This window comes from Perognathus longimembris, chromosome 28, assembly GCF_023159225.1.
Source record: "Perognathus longimembris pacificus isolate PPM17 chromosome 28, ASM2315922v1, whole genome shotgun sequence".
Classification (NCBI taxonomy): Eukaryota; Metazoa; Chordata; class Mammalia; order Rodentia; family Heteromyidae; genus Perognathus; species Perognathus longimembris.
Window position 1 is genome coordinate 24,884,089 of NC_063188.1, and position 19,147 is coordinate 24,903,235.

The window sequence follows — 19,147 nt, forward strand, 5'->3', positions numbered from 1 at the left end:
CTCATAAATCCTATTCTCATACTTTTATTTTGCCAGTCCTGGGCCTTGGACTCAGGGTCTGAGCACTGTCCCTGGCTTCTTTTTGCTCAAGGCTAGCACTCTGCCACTTGAGCCACAGCACCACTTCCAGCTTTTTCTATATATGTGGTGCTGAGGAATCAAACCCAGGGCTTCATGTGTGTGAGGCAAGCACTCTACCACTAAGCCACATTCCCAGCCCCCCCCCCAAAAAAAAGCTGGAAGTAGAACTGTGGCTCAAATGGTAGAGTGCTAGCCTTGAGACAAAGAAGCTTGGGGACAGCGTCCAGGACTAGTACCAAAATAAAGAAAGGAAAAACATCATGCTGAGGTTGCCAGCATCTATTATAAAAAGGAATCTTCCGTCTGCAAAATTGTGAAGAAGGAAATAGATTCATTCTAATTTTGTTGTTGAATATCAAACCGTAAAAGTTCCTGCCATAGTGTATGATTGATAGAGGATGTATGTTTAGGGGGAGAAATTAGTATATACAAGATTTAGTACTCTGTGATCTTAGCCATCTCTGGAGAATCTCAGAGCGTATTACCCCCTCCCATGCTGTGGAGATAACAGAGGGACTACTGTAACAGCCTGCGTGGCTTACACAACAGAAATGTATTGCATCATATTTCTAGAGGCTAGAAGTCAGATCAAGGTATGGGCTGCTTTGGTTTCTCCTTGAATTACAGAAGATTAACTCACTTCTTTTCTCACTGTGTCCTCACACGTTTTCTTTGTGTTCTAACCTGTCTGGTACTGTCATCCCTGTGGGTCCCTAGTCACCTCTTCTTAAACGTTACAGCAAGTCTCAGTGTAAGTTATTACATCTCTGTCTTCAAATACATCTCTGTCTTCAATACAAAAATACTGGCCTTCGGGCATGAGCCACTGACATTGCGACATACTAAGATTAAGGCATGTAGGAGACATCTAAGAGAGTCAGGAAGATAGCAGGAGTTTGTAGAGCTGCTCTGATTAGAGATATACATTTGTGTGGTTTTTTTTCCTTCATTTTAAATACAAACAGAATAAAAATCACATTTTTGTCAGGCAGCAGTAGCAGTTCAGTAGGTAAGTGGCTTGATCACATTGGTTTGTATTAGTAATGCATGCAAGCAGCTTTAGTACTAGGTCCCTCGTAAGCTGGCCTCGCAGGCCCTTACAAAGTCCCTGCATAGCTGCCCTCCGGCCTTCTTGTCGCCGCGGTGGCTGGCGTCTGGAGCCTACATTTGTGTTTTGTTTTGTTTTGCCAGTCCTGGGACTCGCCCTTCTTGGTATTCTTTGCTGATTCTTCCTTTTTTTCTTCTCAATATTAGAGCTCTACCACTTGAGACACAACACCATTTCCAGTTTTGAGATGGTTAATTGGAAATAAGAGTCTCAGGAATTTTCCTACCTGGGCTGGCTTTGAACTGTGATATTCAGACCCCAGCCTCTTGAGTAGCTAGATTACAGGTGTGAGCCACCAGTGCCCAGACTTGCTGATTCTTTTGGAGAGCCCTGAGGTTTAATTTTGGATTTCTTCTCTTTTCTGTATATACTGTGTTCTCATCCAATATCATGTCTATACATATTCTTTTGGTTGATGATAAATATGTATCTCTGGGGCTGGGAATGTAGATTAGAGGTAGAGTGCTTGCTTAGCATGCATGGAGCCCTGGGTTTGATTCCTCAGTACCACATACACAGAAAAAGCCAGGAGTGGCATTGTAGCTCAAGTGGTAGAGGCAGCTTTGAGCAAAAGAAGCTCAGGGACAGTGCTCAGGACCTGAGTTCAAGCCCCAAGACTGGCAAAAAATGCAGGCTTTGGAGGAGTGGGTCAGATAGTGCCAACCAATGAACAAAAGCAAGCATCAGATACCAAGTTCCAGTTCCGGTGTTGGCCCCAAAAAGAAAAAAGAGAAAGACAAGAGTAAAGAAAATGCAGTTGGGGACCTGAGGCTCATGCCTGTAATCCTAGCTACTCAGACTTCAAATATGAGAACCACAGTTTGAAACCAGCACAGGAAGGAAAGTCCTTAAGACTCCAATTAACTGCCATAAAGCCAGAAGTGGAGGTGTGGCTCGAGTGGTAGAATGCTACTGTACTGAGTGCCTAGGCCCTCAGTTCAAGCCTCAGTACCCGCAAATACACACACCAAAAAATGTTGGCTCTTTTTATTTATTGTCAGTCATGGTGCTTGAATTCAGAGCCTGAGCACTAGGCTAGTGCTCTACCATTGAGCCACAGCTCCACTTCTGGTTTTTTAGTGGTTAGTTGGGGATAAGAGTCTCATGGACTTTCTGCCCTGGCTGGTTTTGAACCACAATCCTCAGATCTAAGCTTCCTGAGAAGCTAGAATTGCAGGCATGAGCTACCAGTGCTAGGCTAATATTGGCTCTCAAATGAATAAAAATCCAAGTTAAGCAGCCTGTGATCTCACTTCAATGTATATGAAGATGTTAGAAGCTTGTCTCGGTGGTACAGCACTTGCCTAGCCTAGTTTGCAGCAGGCCTTAGGGTCCAGCATGACAAAATAAATAAGACTAAAAAAACTTGAGTTAGCATTATAAAATTCTGTTAAAATAGTCATCATTAAGTGGGTGATGGTAAATTCTGTTAAACTGATCATCATTAAATCGGTAATGGTAACTATTAAGTCCAAGTACATCCTATGGGTTTTGTAGTACCTCTGAGACCAAATCTTGTTAATGCTATCTGATAATCATCTGACTTTATTTTTCTTCCTTTTTTTTTCTTTTGGTACCTGTCTGGGGCTTGAATTCTGGGCGCCTAGCTCTCTCAGAGCTTTTTTGCTCAAGGCTGGCTTCCTACCACTAGAGCCAGATTTTCAGATTCTTTGCTAGTCAAAGAGATAAGAGTCTCCAGGATTTTGTCTGCCTGGAATTGGGTTCATAAAATGATACTTAGGTCTCAGCCTGCTGGATAGCTAGGATTATAGGCATAAGCTACACCCTCTCAGCTTCCATTGTAATTTAATACAAAGTCAGCTATGATTTGAGGCTTGAACTCAGGGCATGGGCACTGTCCGTGAGCAGCTTTTGCTTAAGGGTAGCACTGTACCACCTGAGCCGAAGTGCCAATTCCAGCCTTTTCTGTTTATGTGGTACTGAGGCATTGACTCCATGCATGCTAAGCAAGCACTCTACCAATAAGCCACATTTCCCGCACATTTGGTTGGTTTTTTGAGATGGGATATGTAGCTGAGATTGTCTTTGAACTCAAAATGTTTCTGCTTTTTGGGCTGGAAATATAATATGGCCTAGTTTGGTAAAGTGCTCGCCTCATATACATGAAGCCCTAGGTTCAATTCCTCAGCACCACATATATAGAAAAAGCCAGAAGTGGTGCTGTGGCTCAAGTGGCAGAGTGCTAGCCTTGAGGAAAAAGAAGCCAGGGACAGTGCTCAGGCCCTGAGTCCAGGGCTGGCACACACACACACACACACACACACACACACACACACACACACACACACACACACACACATCCACAGAATCTTCCTGCTTTTGCACCTTTCGAATTCTGGGATTACAGGCATGATGCACCATGCCTGGCTTATCTACGGTTTCTCTAAGTGATGAAGTAAAAACTACCAGTTCACTACTGTGGTCTGTTGTATATCCTAAATAAAACTTAATTTAGTGGAAATACAACGAATTGTATTTTTTCCCATTCAAGTGCATAGTCTGAACTGTGTAGATGGACTCCAGATCTCAGATTTAACAACCTTCCCTTGGGCAGGGTGCATGGCTTGCCTAGCAAGCCTGAGGCCATAATAAGTTCAAACCCCAGGGCTGCATAAAGGGGAAAAAGCCCACAGGGAAAACAAAACAAAAACACAACTTTGGTACACTGCAAAAATGCCTGAGGTGTCTGCAAAGATATCTGTTTTGCTTTGCTTTCCTTTTGTAGTGCTGGTGATGGAAGCCAGGACATTAGTGTATACTAAATGAGCAAAAGCTCTATGGGTAAACTACATCCCCAGCTCTGGTTTTGTTTCTAAAATGGGAAGAAAGAAAAAAGATGAAAAGGGGTAATATTAACAAAAATACTAACATCACAAGCTGGAGGCCAGCCTGAGATACATATTGAGTTCCTATTTAAAAAGGAAAGCCAGGCTAGAAGATGGCTCCAGTGGCAGAGTGCCTGCCTAGCAATCGGCGAGACCCGAGTTGAGACACTAGTACGACCACCCCGAGCTGTTTCCGCAGGCCACCGCGTCCCAGAGCGCCTAGCCCCCGCCCTTAGGGCGGGGCTTCCTCCCAAAGAAGGGATCGAAGTCGGAGGCGCGTAGAAGTGACGTCAGACGCTGTGAGTTGGTCCCTCCCGCTCGGTGCCCCACTCCCCTAGCTTTCGGAAGGGCGTCTACCAGGTATCACCTGCTGTGTACTTCACCCATGAAAACTGGGGCGGGGGGGGAGGGTCCTAAAATACTGACAGGCCCCTGGGAACCTACTTACAAACGTGAAGTCAAGAGCGAGTTCCCACAGTCCCACGGAGGGCGCAGGCGCAGAGGATCGGGAGGTGCTGGGCGGTGACTTGTGACGTGACGCCTAGGCTCCACCTCCAGCTTCTAAACTTGTTCTTCCGGCGGCTTCTGGCCTCTTCAGCTTTTGTTCGCCATCGTGGTAACTGCGCCTATCTGTGCTTCTAATCATGGTAAGTCGCATCGGCCTCCATCGGCTCCAAGGTGGCTCCCCGAGACCCAACGCTTTCCCTGGCTCGCCGAGGCTGGTAGGGGGCATCGAGTGGCAGGAGCATTTTAAAGGCTTTTTCAAAAAAAGATTGAATGTCCCTGACTCCAAGTCGCTGGCCTAGCGGGAGGCGAGTGAGGAACGGAACCAGTGGGGAGGGACGGGGACGGGGCAGCGTTGGCGCTGCGCCTCCACCGGGCTGTGGCGGCCTGCTCCCGGGCCGGGAACCACAAGGCTTCCCTTCCACCCAAACCATTTGATTCTGGGACAGGAAGGAGGTCTAGGAACCACCCCAGAAATTGTACCTCAACCGCAAGCTGCCCGTAGCATGTATACCAGATCATGAGATCACAAAACTTTCCTTAACTCTTTTTGTAGAGGTTTTTAGAGGGAGGCTTTGGGCAAGGGCATTATGTGAACCTGAAATGAATGTCACCAGCACACCGATCACAGCCTCTGACAGTTCACTGAGACATTAAACACATTGTACATGAACTGGAAGGACTGGTATTTTGTAGGTTTTTGACAAGATTTGTCATTGCTACTGTGGAGTTGGGAAAGGCACAGAGGTGTTGTCTTTTCCTTCTTTATAATGTGCCATAGAATTCAAAGGTTTGTTGGGCCATGGTAATTTGGCTGGATTGTCAGGCAAGGGAAGTTGAACTTAAGTGACTCAACTTTTTCCAGAAAACCAAAAGATGGAACGAGAAATTTAAAAAGCCATTCTTAAGAACGTGGCATTTTAAGGGGCTGGGAATATGGCCTAGTGATAGAGTGCTTGCCTCATGTATATGAAGCCCCAGGTTCGATTCCTCAGCACCACATATATAGAAAAGGCCAGAAGTGGAGCTGTGGGTAAAGTGCTAGCCTTGAGCAAAAAGAAGCTAGGAACAAGTGCTCAGACCCTGAGTTCAAGCCCCAGGACTGGCCCAAAAAAGTGACATTTTTAAGTAGAATAAGAGTAATAGAATATTCATTACCCGACTTGTGTAACTGTAACTCTGTATTACCTTAACAATGAAAGCAAAATTGTATTAGAAAAGGTGACTGGGTTAGAACAGATTTGCTGAATGTTAAGGACTTTGGAGAACTTTGTAATGATCCTGGCAATGTCCCTTAAATGTATTTTATGAAATGAGGCCCTGGGGTTCATTGGTTTTCAAGTGATTGGTTGCCCTGATCCTCTATGTGTTCTTTCCAATAAGTCAAGTTCCCTGGCCCTAGAGTCACTCCCAGCTGATCCTAGTTCTCAGTTGACAGCAGGGTAGAGATAGAAAGTGCCTATGGAGCAGGACAGGTGTGGGTTGGATTCCTAGTGCTGCATATTGAGATTCTTGATTTTTGTACAGGTTGTTTAAGCTCCATTGTTTTTACTTGAATGATGCTTCCAGAAGAGTTATGAGGCTCAATGGAGGCTGAGTGATTTAGTATTGAAGTGCTGAAATGTACAGGGTTTGTGGCTTTCGAATCCTTTGGGCACGCACTATTGTCACTCTAAATTGATTGCTTCTCCTGCAGTCTTCTCACAAGACTTTCAGAATCAAGCGGTTTCTGGCCAAGAAACAAAAGCAAAATCGCCCCATTCCCCAGTGGATTCGGATGAAAACTGGTAACAAAATCAGGTAAAACCCTTTCTTATATGCTGTGTTTTGTTAAGTTTACAGATTACTTTCTTTGGGGTTTACCCAACTGGAACCTGTAGGTAGTCCAGTCAGTCTTCTGGCGTTCTAAAATTCAGTTTCTCAGTAAGTTGTCCTTTCTAAAGATTGGGAGAGCGCCCTCTACTGGAGGAGTTAAGTGTATACTTTTGGAAGAAAGTAGCTGTGGGGCGGCACCGTTCTCCCCAAGCTCTCAGGACTAGGTAAATTTGAGGCAAAACTTTTATTTCCAAAGAACTTTGGGGCTCACTTTGCAGAGTGATCTTAGCAAGTGGATCCTGCTTGGGATTTTAATATTTTTTTTTTTTTGCCAGTCCTGGGGCTTGGGACTCAGGGCCTGAGCACTGTCCCTGGCTACATTTTTGCTTAAGGCTAGCACTGTACACTTGAGCCACAGTGCCACTTCTGGCTTTTTCTATATATGTAGTGCTAAGGACTTTGTGTATGTGAGGCAAGCACTCTACCACTAGGCCTCATTCCCAGCCCAACATTTGTCTTTTTGGTACTAGAGATGGAACACAGGGCATTGCACTTGCTTGGCAAGTGCTTTGCCACTAAGCTGCATCCCAGCCTGGATCCTTCTTTTAGGATGGCAAGGAAACCCAGGCATTTTTCCCCCCCCCCCCCGTGTTCCCAGCTTATGTTGGTGCCTTGTGAGACCAAAAAAATTTGCATGAAACTTGGTGTAGTTCAGTAGATCAATGTTAGCCACTTGATCTAGGATCTCATGCATTTTGTTTTCTGTCAGCTATCTGGGGATCGGACATAGGATGGACTTGTGGAGTGCTGCACCACTGAGCTACAACCCCAAAGCTCCACTTTCAACTTGTAAAATGAGTCAAAAGCAGGTTGCAATTACAGTACTTCCTTCATCTTGTGGGAGTATTGCCATTATCCTGCTGAAAGAAAAACCATGTTGATTGTTTTTGAATTTTGCCTTTCTGAGGGCAAAATCATAACAGCTTGACATGGACAATTTAGAGATTGGTTTAGCTCAGCAAATCACTTGTTCTGGGATAGAAATGTGTGAGGGGTTGATCTGTTTTAAACATTGTGTGTGGTCCTTTAAAGGAGGTTAAGAATGTCTGCATCTGGAAGCTGGGAATGTGGCTTAGCGGTAGAGTGCAAGCCCTGAGTTCAATTCCTCAGCTCCACTAAACAAAAGTCTGGAAGTGAGGTAGTGCTAGCCTTAAGCAAAAAGGAAGCCAGGGATGGTGCTCAGGCCCTGAGTTCAAACCCCAGAACTGGTTAAAAAAAAGTCTACATCAGGTCTGTTGAATCAAAAGTAGGTGAGGAATTTAGCTGCCAGTGGCTCATGCCTGGAATCCTAGCCACTCAGGAGGCTAAGATCTGAGGGTCGTAGTTCAAAGCCAGCACAGGCAGGAAAGTCCATGAGACTTATTTCCAATTAACCACTGTGAATGAAATGGCCCTGTGGCTCAAAGTCATAGAGTGCTAGCCTTGAGCAAAAGGAGCTTAAGAGCACTGCCCAGGCCAAGTTCAGGGCCCAGGACTAGCAAAGAGAAAAGGGTGAGGAAGGGTATGCAGGAACAGAGTCCCAATGAACTGAAGTGTCAAGTTTACTATGACTGGTTTGGGGTCCTTTGAGACCGAATCTCACTATTGTAGCCTAGGCTGATTTTGTCAATTGGTGTTTCAGCCTCCCAAGTGCTGAGGTTACAGGTGTGAATCATCACACCTGGCTTGGCATGTATCTAGTCATTCCTTTGTTCTGAAAGCCTCCATACCTATGAAAAGGAGAAATGTTATCCTTTGAATTCTGTTCCTAAAAGGCCAGGTTGTGGATGGGAGGAGCTAAATTGTGAGGCTGTATTGGTGATTTCTTTCTTCTCTGCAGGTACAACTCCAAGAGAAGACACTGGAGGAGAACCAAGCTGGGTCTGTAAGGAATTGCACCAGATGCCCACATATTTATGCTCTTCGATGAACCAGTCAAGCCGGAACGTCAATACTGCCTGGACTGACAGTTGGGCATTTTAAACTGATTTTTCTTTGGTTACTTTAAGAATGGGCACAGTAATAAATATGTGAAACCTTACATTTGAATTGTTCGTGTGGCTCTAGTTCTTCCTTAGTGGGTACACAAGGTGAACGTGGTAGCCCGTGATGAATATCATCTCTGAGTTCTTTGGTAGGAATTGTCGGAACTGAGTTAGCAGGCTAGTTCATGATCTGTTAGTGTATGGCTACCAACTCTGGCTTCTGTGTTTTTTGTGCCAGCCCTGGGGCTTGTGCTCAAGGCTAACACTCTTAGCACATGATCCCACAGTGCTACTTCCCAGTTTTTCTGTGTATATGGTGCTAGGGAATCGAACCCAGGGCTTCATGCATGCTAGGCAAGCGCTCTACCACTAAGCCACATTCCCAGTCCTCACTTGGGTGTTTTCAAAGAAGTCAAAAGAATACAGTTCTTGGCAATTTTTTTTTTTTTTTGGCCAGTCCTGGGCCCTGTCCCTGGCTTCTTTTTGCTCAAGGTTAGCACTCTGCCACTTGAGCCACAGCACCCCTTCTGGCTATTTCCTGTATATGTGGTGCTGGGGAATCGAACCCAGGGCTTCATGTATACGAGGCAAGCACTCTTGCCACTATGCCATATCCCCAGCCCTAGTTCTTGGCAGTTGAAATATCAATTATCGTATGAAAAGGAAAACTACTATATAGCTAGGCATACTTAAGTTTGCATGGCCACTTTTGTCCTGTGTAAGCCTAAGACTGAAGTAATTGACATTGTCTGTCCTACTGCAGAGCTACAGCAATCTCTGGGATAGTTGGATTTCTGTCAAGTTCGTGCACTGCTCCTTTCTCTGATCTCAAATGTTACTCATTTAACCCCTCACAGTAGAACCACTGGCAACTTAACCGATTCACTCAGCAAAGTAGATGGCTACCTATGTGTCTCAACTGTTCTAGGCAGTTGAGATTTAATTGATGGGTAAAAGATAGGCTACTACACATACCACAACAGTGAGGAAATGATGGAACCTATTAGCAGCATGGTGAGAACTGGGTTGCTTTGTTGGTCACATCCCAGTTGCACAGTGTAGTGGGTGGACGAAGCACTGAGGTGTTAGCTGCATAGCTAAGAGGACCTTGCCTACTGCCACTGGAAGTAACACCAAACTTTCAGAAGTCTGAAGGGAGGGCTCCAAAATGTCAAGTGAAAATTTGCAACTTGCAAACTCCATGCAGATGTTGAGAATCTGCCTCAAGTCCTTCCTGTTCAAAGAACTTGAGCTGTAGCTGAGTGGTAGAGTGCTTTCCTGACATGCACGAGAACCTGGCTTTCATCTGCATAGCATGACTGAAAACCAAGTTGCCACCTTGAAGGGTAGTTGGTGTTTGGGTATTTTTTTTTGTCACTTGTGGGCCTGGGCGCTTGCTGTCCCTTTTGTCACTCAAGGTTAACTACCACTTGGAGCCACAACTCCACTTCGGGCTTTCTGGTGGTTAATTGGAGATGAGAATTTTGCAGACTTGTGCCCAGCTGGCTTTGAACTGTGATCCTCAGATCTCTGCATCCTGAATATCTAGGACTACAGCAGTTTGTGGCTCCTTTGCTCCCTTCGCATTTGTTGTTTGGAAGAATATGAAATCACCTCTCCAGGCCTTTCAAAAGAAGCAGGATCACAGGAAATCTGGCATGTACAGTCAGGTCTCAGGTCCAGTTCTGAATTAGCTGTAAGAACTATACCTGGCTATCGCTGGTGGGTAAGGACTGATAAGGCCTATAAAGTACTTGATTCTACCAGATAGACTCAGCCTCTGAGTAGTTAGGATTATAGCCACAAATGTCCACATCACATGGCTTTGCTTAAACAATTTTCTTCCTCTGGCAGTACTAGGGTTTGAACTCAGGGACTCCTGCTTGCTAGGCAAGCACTTAACTACTTGAGCTACACCCCAACCTTAAGATATACCCCTTTTATTGGGGGGGGGGCAGTTCATGGAGCATATACTTAGAACCTGGGCACTGCCCCTGATTTTTTTGTCACTCAAAGTTAACTACCACTTTGAGCCACAGCACCACTTCCAGTTTTCTGGTGTTTAGTTGGAGATAAGTCTTGGGACTTTCCTGCCTGGGCTGGCTTTGAACTCTAATCCTCAGATCTCAGCCTCCTGAGTAGCTAGGATTATAGGCGTGAGCCACCAGTGCCCAGCTGACATACACTTTAAAAACATTTTTTTATTGCTACTATAAAGGTGATATGCAGAGAGTTTACAGTTACATGTCAGGTAATGAGAACATCAACTTTTGGACGATGTCACCCCTTCCTTTGCGCTCTTCCCCGGATATACAGTATTTTGTTTTCGTCAGTCATAGTGCTTGAACTCAGGGCCTGAGCTGCTTTTGCTAGAGCTCTACCACTTGAATCACAGCTGCACTTCTGGCTTTTTCTGTTTATGTGGCACTACTAAGCTACATTTCCAGCCCAGGACATTTTTTTTTTTTTTTTTTTTTTGGCCAGTCCTGGGCCTTGGACTCAGGGCCTGAGCACTGTCCCTGGCTTCTTCCCGCTCAAGGCTAGCACTCTGCCACTTGAGCCACAGCGCCGCTTCTGGCCGTTTTCTGTATATGTGGTGCTGGGGAATCGAACCTAGGGCCTACGTGTATCCGAGGCAGGCACTCTTGCCACTAGGCTATATCCCCAGCCCGCAGCCCAGGACATTTTTGACCAAAGGTAAAATTCTTGGTTTGAGCTGCAAGCCAGTTTAGAAGCCCAAGGTCTTTGTTGAGACTCAGAATGACTTCCATTTGAGATACTACTTGGCTGGCTTCAAACTGGGTCAGCGCTCAGCCTCCTGAATAGCATGAGCCACTAGTGCTCAACTTTTGTTTTTAGACATGGATCTTGCTGTGTATCTCAGTCTGTTCTCTTAACTCCTGGACTCAAATGATTTCCCACTGGGGCTGGGAATGTGGCTTAGTGGTAGAGTGCTTGCCTTGCATGCATGAAGCCCTGGGTTTGATTCTTCAGTACCACATAAACAGAAAAAAAATTATCTCCCACCTTCAGCTTCCCAGGTGCTGAGATTATAGGTGTGTGCCATCATGCCTGGCTATTAATTGTTTCTTGATCAGTTTCAATAAATAAGTTTTATAAATCAAAAACTTCCGGTGCTCAGAGAGTAGCCTTGTATGAGACCCTGGATTTGATCACCAGCACCGAAGGGAGGAAATAAACTTACAAAATAATATGTTCATAAAGCTAGGTGCTGTTGACTCACACCTGTAATTCTAACTAATTAGGAGGCTGAGATTTGAGGATCATGGTTCGAAGCCAGCCCGGACAGGAAAGTCCATGAGACTCTAATCTCCAATTAACAACTAGAAAACTGGAAGTGATGCTGTGGCTCAAGTGGCAGAGTGCTAGCCTTGAGCTGAAATGCTCAGGGACAGTGCCCAAGCCCCACGACTGACAAAAATAAATAAAATAACCAAACATTGGAGGTGGGGGAGCTCACACCTGAATCCTAGCTACTCAGGAAGCTGAGATCTTATGATTGTGATTTAAAGCCAGCCAAGGCTGGATCCAATTAACCAACAAAATGCCAGAAGTGCAGCTGTAATTCAAGTGGTAGAGCACCAGCCTAGAGCAAAAAAAGAGCTAAGAGACAGTGTTCAAGTATCAGTACAAAGAAATCAATGACTGAATAAACAAATACCTGAGCCTTAGATGAGACAGTTGTATGCATTTTAAAGCATGGTGCCAAGGGCAGGGGCTAAGCATCTGGCATGTGCAAGACCCTGCCTTCCACCCCCAGTTCTGTTAGAAAAAAGAAATGGGCTGGGAATGTGGCTTAGTGGTAGAGTGCTTGCCTAGCATGCATGAAGCCTTGGGTTCGATTCCTCAGCACCACACAAACAGAAAAGGCTGGAAAAGGTGCTGTAGCTCAAGGTGCTGTAGAGTGCTAGCCTTGAGCAAAAAGAAACTAAGGGACAGTACCCAGGCTGTGAGTTCAAGCCCATAGCCTACAAAACAAAACAAAAAACAACAACCTTTCACTTACTGGCTGGTTGGTGAGGGACTTGCTTCACCTTCCTGAGCACAGGTAAAAAGGGAACTAATAATACTGTGCTATAGACTTTCTGTGACACTAAAATGAGATAGTGTGTCAAAAGTGCTTGGCTGACTAGAACAGAGGCATGGTCTCCCTACTATGTGGGTGTTAGAAATAAATAACAAAGAGACTAGACAAAGCAAACAGGACCCAAGATACCAATTCACAGGGAGACCAAAAAAGGTCAGTCTTGGGAGAAAGGCACCAAAAAGTAAAAGCCAAACACTAATTCCTATGTACATAAATTAATATCCAGACTGAAAAGAACTCCGAAGATAAGGAAGCAGAGGACTTCTTAATTAGTCTTATAGTATTCAGAGGACCCTATACTCTTTACCTCACATATGGTGTAGACACGTGCATATCTGAGGGAAGCTGGGAGGCACAGAATGAGTGGAAAGTGGGTGAAAAAAAAATACAGTAGAGGGAGCCCAACAGCTGCAACGGACATTGATGAAAGTGAACTAAGGGGGGGGGGGGGAAGGGAAGAAATGAGAGAAAAAGAAGGAATAGATTACATGAAGCAAAAGAAAAGAAATGTAGGGGCTGGGAATATGGCCTAGTGGTAAAGTGCTCATCTCATATACACGTAAGCCCTGGGTTCGATTCCTCAGCACCACATAAATAGAAAAAGCCAGAAGTGGCTCTGTGACTCAAGTGGTAGAGTGCTAGCCTTGAGCAAAAAGCCCCAGGACTGGCAAAAAAAAAAAGAAAAGAAAAGAAATGTACATATCGCCCGACCTGGAAGGAATTGTTTTATTGTTAATAATCATAGAGTCCATGAGCAAGAAAAAAAAAAGTGCGTGGCTGAGCTGGATCTCGTGGTGCTTGCTTGCAAATCCAGCCCTCTGCAGGCTGAAGCAGGAGGATCATGAATTCATGCCAACTTGGACTACATGGTATCTTAAAAAAAAAAGAAGTAGCTATAGTTTATCAGTACATGGTTGCAATTTGTCCTTAAAAGTTCCTGAAATAAACTTGTAACTAATGTCTTCCCTCCCCTTCCCTTTCCTTGCCTTTCTCTTCTTTTTTATATTTTGATAATACTGGGGTTTGAACTCAGGGTCTTGAACTTGCTAGGCAAGGGCTGTACTGATGAACCACACCTTCAGCCCTTTTTTACTTCAGCTGTTTTCTTTGGGGGGGTGGTGCTGTTCCTGGAGCTTGAACTCAGGGCCTGCACACTGTCCTTGGGCTTTGGTCTCAAGGCTAATGCTCTACCACTTTGAGCCACAGCGCCATTTCTGGCTTTTGGGTGGTTAATTGGAGATGAGAATCTCGCTGACTTTCCTGCTTGGCTGGCTTCCAAAGGAGATAGTCTGATCTCAGCCTCATTAGCTATAATTTCAGGTGTGAGCCACCTGGGCCCAGCGTACTTTAGTTCCTTTTCACCCTCAGCCCTTTTTCCTTTAGTTGAGACTGATGCCCAAATTTATATGTCCCAGTGTGAGATACATAAATATTTCAACCCTCAAAGTGACTTTCGCATGTGTTTGTAATACTCATACACATATGTTTAGCATGCAATTGAAGAACCTCAAAATGGCAATGCTTTATTTAAACAAAAGCTTTATGTTGGGGTTGGAGGCGTGGCTCAGTTGGTAGAGTGCTAGTCAATGAGCAAAAGCATTGGGTGCCCAGTTCGAGTCCCAGTCTTGGGCCTAAAAAAAAAAAAAGAGGGCTGGGGATGTAGCCTAGTGGCAAGAGTGCCTGCCTCGGATACACGAGGCCCTAGGTTCGATTCCCCAGCACCACATATACAGAAAACGGCCAGAAGCGGCGCTGTGGCTTAAGTGGCAGAGTGCTAGCCTTGAGCGGGAAGAAGCCAGGGACAGTGCTCAGGCCCTGAGTCCAAGGCCCAGGACTGGCCAAAAAAAAAAAAAAAAAAAAAGAAAGGAAAAGCTTTGTGCTTTAAAAGACAACATTCCCTTAGCACTTTTAAAATGATCTTTTATTAGCATACATAAGTTTTACAAGGGAGACTTCATTGTGACATTTCATGGATCAGCCTTTCCTATCCCCACTTCTTAAAACAATTTCAACACATTTCCTGATTCTATTTTCATATATGCCAATAAGAATCCTATTTACCCCTCTTCACCCTCTTCACTGGCATCTTGAAGAACTCCAGCAACAGTATATGTGCTTATCTATAGCAATGTAATTAATTGTTCCAAATAAGCATGTGCACTCCAATTATCTAATGCTGTGCAACAAATTGTCTCAAAACTTAGTGACCTAAAACAAACCTTTGTTTCCATCATCATTTTTGTGGGTCAAGAACTTGGGAAGTCCTTGGCTGTGTGTTTTGCTTCTGACCCACAGGAGCAAGAGCCCCCCTTCCAGGATGTCCTGCCTCCCGTGCTGATGGCTTTGCGGCTCCTGGGCCTTTTGCTCTCTCTCTCTCTTCATTAAGCAAAGTGTATTAGAAAAGAAACATGGGAGAGCTGGGATGTAGCTCAGTGACAAAGCGCTTGCTTAGCAACTGCAATGTCCTGGGTTCAATCCCCAGTACCAAAAAGAAAAGACAAAAAAGAGAGAGAGAGAGAGAAAAGAAACATGGGAGAGGAGCACGTGGCACACACAGATATGCCACAGGAAAACAGCACACCCAATAATCTTGCTCGGCTGTGTGTGTGTGTGTGTATGTGTGTGTGTGTGTGTGTGCCTGTGCGTGTTGGTCCTGGGCCTTGAACTCAGGGCCTAAGTGCTGTCCATGAGTTTTTCTGCTCAAGGCTAATACTCTACAACTTGAGCCACAACCCCTCTCCTAGCTTTTTGGTGGTTAATTGGAGATAAGAGTCTCATAGACTTTCCTCCCTTGGCTGACTGTGAACCGAGATCCTCAGATCTCAGCCTCCTGAGTAGCTAGGATTCCAGGTGGGAGTGACTGGCACCGGGCTCTTGCACTGTTTTCCTCATTACAGAGATTGCTTTGGGGTTAAATAGAGAATTGAATGGCATCTCACCCTCTAAGACTTCTCTACGTGGCTTGGACTTCTTACCGTATGGTGATCTCAGGGCAGTTACGTGAGACAAGAACTGGGAATTCGTTGCCAGCCTTTTAAGACCCAAGTCCAGAAACAGCTTTGGGGACGTGAGAACGGAGCAGTTGCATAGGGCCTCAGGCTTAGTTTGATGCTCTGTTTTTATCATCTTAAAATTGTAAGAATATTTGCGGGATGCCTGTGGCTCATGTCTGCAATCCTATCTATTCAGGAGGCTGATATTTGAGGATCGAGTTTAGAAGTCAGGCAGGCAGGAAAGTCCAAGAGACTCTTGTCTCCAATTAACCAGCAAAAGGTCCGAAGTAGTGCTGTGGCTCAAGTGGTAGAGCCACTAGCCTTGGGCACAAAAGCTCAGGGCCAGCACCCAGGTCCTGGAATTCAAGCCCCAAGATTAGCACAGAGAAAAATGGTAATAATATTTTTCAAAGGGGTTCATATTTTTAGTGTGGATCCCACAAATGACACAGCTAATCTTGCCCATCCTGGGTTGTCCTTTTTGGCTTTATTAGTCTAAGCAGTCACAGAATCTATCCAGATTCATAGGAAAGGGGTATAGACCCCAATGGTCGAAGAATGCATGGTCAATTTTTTAAATGCTTTTTATTGTTATCATAAAGATGATGTGCCGAGGGGTTACAGTTAATGTAAGTCAGGTGAAGAGTACATTTCCTTTTTCTTTTTTTTCTTTTTTTTTTTTTTGACAGTCATGGGGCTTGAACTCAGGGTTTGGGCACTGCTCCTGAGCTTCTTTGGCTCGAGGCTAGCACTCTACCACTTGAGCCACAGCTCCATTTCCAGCTTTTCTGAGTAGTTTAATGGAGATGAGAGTCTCATGACTTTTTGCTTGGGCTGGCTTTGAACCATGATCCTCAGATCTCAGCATCCTGAGTGTCTGGGATTATAGATGTGAGCCACCACCAGCTAGAAGTACATTTCTTTTTTTTTTTTAAGGGGGGGTGGAGGAGGAGGAAGAGGAGGAGGAGGAGAAGGAAAAAGAGGAAGAAGAGGAGGAGGAAGAGAGGAGGAGGAGGAGGAGGAGGAGGAGGAGGAGGAGGGAGGAAGAAGAAGAAGAAGAAGAAGAAGGAGAAGGAGAAGGAGAAGAAGAAGAAGAAGAAGAAGAAGAAGAAGAAGAAGAAGAAGAAGAAGAAGAAGAAGAAGAAGAAGAAGAAGAAGAAAAGAAGAAGGAGGAGGAGGAGGAGGAGGAGCACCTGAGTGCTGGTGGCTCATGCCTATAATCCTAGCTACTCAGGAGGCTGAGATCTGAGGATCATGGTTCAAAGCCAGCCCAAGCAGAAAAGTCCATGAGATTCATCTCCAGTGAACCACTAGAAAACCAGAAGTGGCACTGTGGCTCAAAGTCTTTGGGGACAATGCCACCCCTTCCCTCTCTCTCTCCCAGTTCACATGGTCATTTTTACCTCATCACACCATAGAACTGGCTATAGGGAAAAAAGAAGTGGAATCAAGATATGGGAACGAAAACCTGAGGATGCAACTGAATGGGAGAGCCTGGCATGTCTGACACCCTGGGTTGGAGCTCCAACATTGAAAACAAAATCTAAATGAAAGGACAGTCGCAAGCTGGGTGCTGATGGCTCAGTTCTCTGGTTCAGTTTCAGCTCAGGGAGAAAAGTTTGCAAAAGCCAATCTCCAATTAACCAGCAAACTATTGGACTAGGGGTATAGCTCAAGTGAAAGGCCAAGCATGAGTGTGAGGCCCTGAATATAGCCCCAGTACACACACACACACACACACACACACACACACACACACACACACACACACACTACAGTTGCACAGGAGAAATGAGCTCTAACAGCACAATGACTATAGTTCACAACAATTTCTTAGATGCTTGAATTAATGCATTAATTAGTTGGGTTTTTGAGTCAGTCTCACTATGTAGCCCCAGGCTGTCTTTGAACTTGAAATTCTCTTGCCTCCTGAGTGCTGAGATTACAGAGAGGAAGAACTAGAGGAGTTTGAAACTGAGGAACAGAAAGAAATGATACAAGTTAAATCAGAGAGAAATGCTAATTACTTTGATTTGGCCTGTGCACATTGTATATGTGTTCTAAATTATCATACTCTGCAACATAAAATCCATACAATTAATATATGCCAGTTAAAGGAAGGAAAGGAGCCCTTTTCCCAGCCCCCGCCCCCCACCCCCGTCTCCCACTTCTTGGATGTTAGAGTTGCTCCTTTCTTCCTTTATATTCCTCTCTACATTGGCATGCCATAGTAAATGACTTCTTGCTAAACTTCAAAACAGAAAAGAAAAGAAGACAAAGACTAAGAAGGAGGAAGAGGAGGGAGAAGAGGTGAAGGAGGAAGGGAGGGAGGAAGGAGGACAGACCCACATGGACTTCAGTTTTGCTTTCATTTGAGTGAGGAAAGAGGATCTGGTTTCTAATCACGAGCCTGGAATGCCACCTGTGTTCCTCTCTACGTGGCCATCTAGGATGGGTTCATTGAGAATGAATGCTTGCACAGGACTCTTTGAAAGGAGAAGATATGGAAACGGAAGGCAAATAAGCTACAAAAATGTAACTCTTAGTTTAGTGGAAAGCCAGCAGCTCTACATTCAAGGTCAGCTGCTGGAGCTCCCAGTGCCCGGTGCTGGCCGCTGAGTGTCGCGCTGGGCTGAGGTGAAGGCCGATGCGCAGTTAGGCTGAGCCACAGGGGGCGCTGGGCTGCAGAGTGGAGTGTGATGTGTTCTCATCTTGGGGCCAAGAAACAGAAAGTCCAGAAAGCCCAGTGAGGCAGACAGAAAGTCCAGTCTAGAGAATGAGAAACTGGACAGGTACCGGTGGCTCATGCATTTCATGGTAGCTACTCAGGAGGCTGAGATCTGAGGATCAAGGTTCAAAGCTAACCTGGTCAAGGAAACTCCAGGAGACTCTTACCTCCAATTAAACATCCCCCCCCCCCAAAAAAATGCTGGAAGTAGAGCCATGGTTCAAGTGGTAGAGCCTTGAGAAAGAAAAAAAAAAAAGCCCAGGGTCAGCGCCCAGGCCCTGAGTTCAAGTCCCAGGATTGGCACTAAAAAGAGAGAGAGACAGAGAGACAGAGAAAGAGAAAACTAGGAGACTTAAGGGAAATGAACGTCACTCTGTGAAGCAGGACTATGGAAAGGGGGTGGAGTGGGGGGAGAAGATGCCACAAGGAAATCATGATGAGGGGCTGGGAATATGGCCTAGTGGTAGTGAGCTTGGGTTCAATTCCCCAGCACCACATATATAGAAAAAGCCATTAGTGGCACTGTGGCTCAAGTGGTAGAGTGCTAGCCTTGAGCAAAAAAAAGCCAGGGACAGAGCCCAGGCCCTGAGTTCAAGCCTCAGGACTGGGGGAAACAAAAGAAAGAAATCATGATGAGGGATAAAACTGGAGCTCATTTCTCTTTTCCTTCCTTCCTTCCCTTCCTTCCTTCCTTCCTTCCTTCCTTCCTTCCTTCCTTCCTTCCTTCCTTCCTTCCTTCCTTCCTTCCTTCCCTTCCTTCCTTCCTTCCTTCCCTTCCTTCCTTCCTTCCTTCCTTCCTTCCTTCCTTCCTTCCTTCCTTCCTTCCTTCCTTCCTTTCCTTCTCTCCCTCTGTTTTTCTCCCCCTCTTTCTCTCCCTCCTTATCAATTAGTGTTTAACAGAAGAAGAATTTAGAGGAAATATTTCAGGAGATAAGAGATA

The 19,147-nt window shown here is 45.2% G+C and overlaps 1 protein-coding gene and 1 non-coding gene across 2 annotated transcripts; both read left to right on the forward strand.

Moving 5' to 3' along the window:
- The first annotated feature begins 4,564 nt into the window (after positions 1 to 4,564).
- Rpl39 (ribosomal protein L39) lies at positions 4,565 to 8,442 on the forward strand. Its single transcript, XM_048335926.1, has 3 exons — positions 4,565 to 4,682; positions 6,236 to 6,339; positions 8,234 to 8,442. Exons 1-3 carry the CDS (start codon positions 4,680 to 4,682, stop codon positions 8,280 to 8,282), a joined length of 156 nt encoding a protein of 51 aa, XP_048191883.1. The 5' UTR covers positions 4,565 to 4,679; the 3' UTR covers positions 8,283 to 8,442.
- LOC125344396 lies at positions 7,217 to 7,353 on the forward strand. Its single transcript, XR_007209519.1, has one exon. It is a non-coding gene; the product is annotated as a small nucleolar RNA SNORA69 (small nucleolar RNA).
- Positions 8,443 to 19,147: the final 10,705 nt, after the last annotated feature.

Bases quoted from the DNA above. Each gene is read 5' to 3' on its own strand.
- Rpl39 (XM_048335926.1), top strand. The intron at 6,340-8,233 runs GTAAAACCCTTT...TCTTCTCTGCAG, and splicing joins AAAACTGGTAACAAAATCAG to GTACAACTCCAAGAGAAGAC.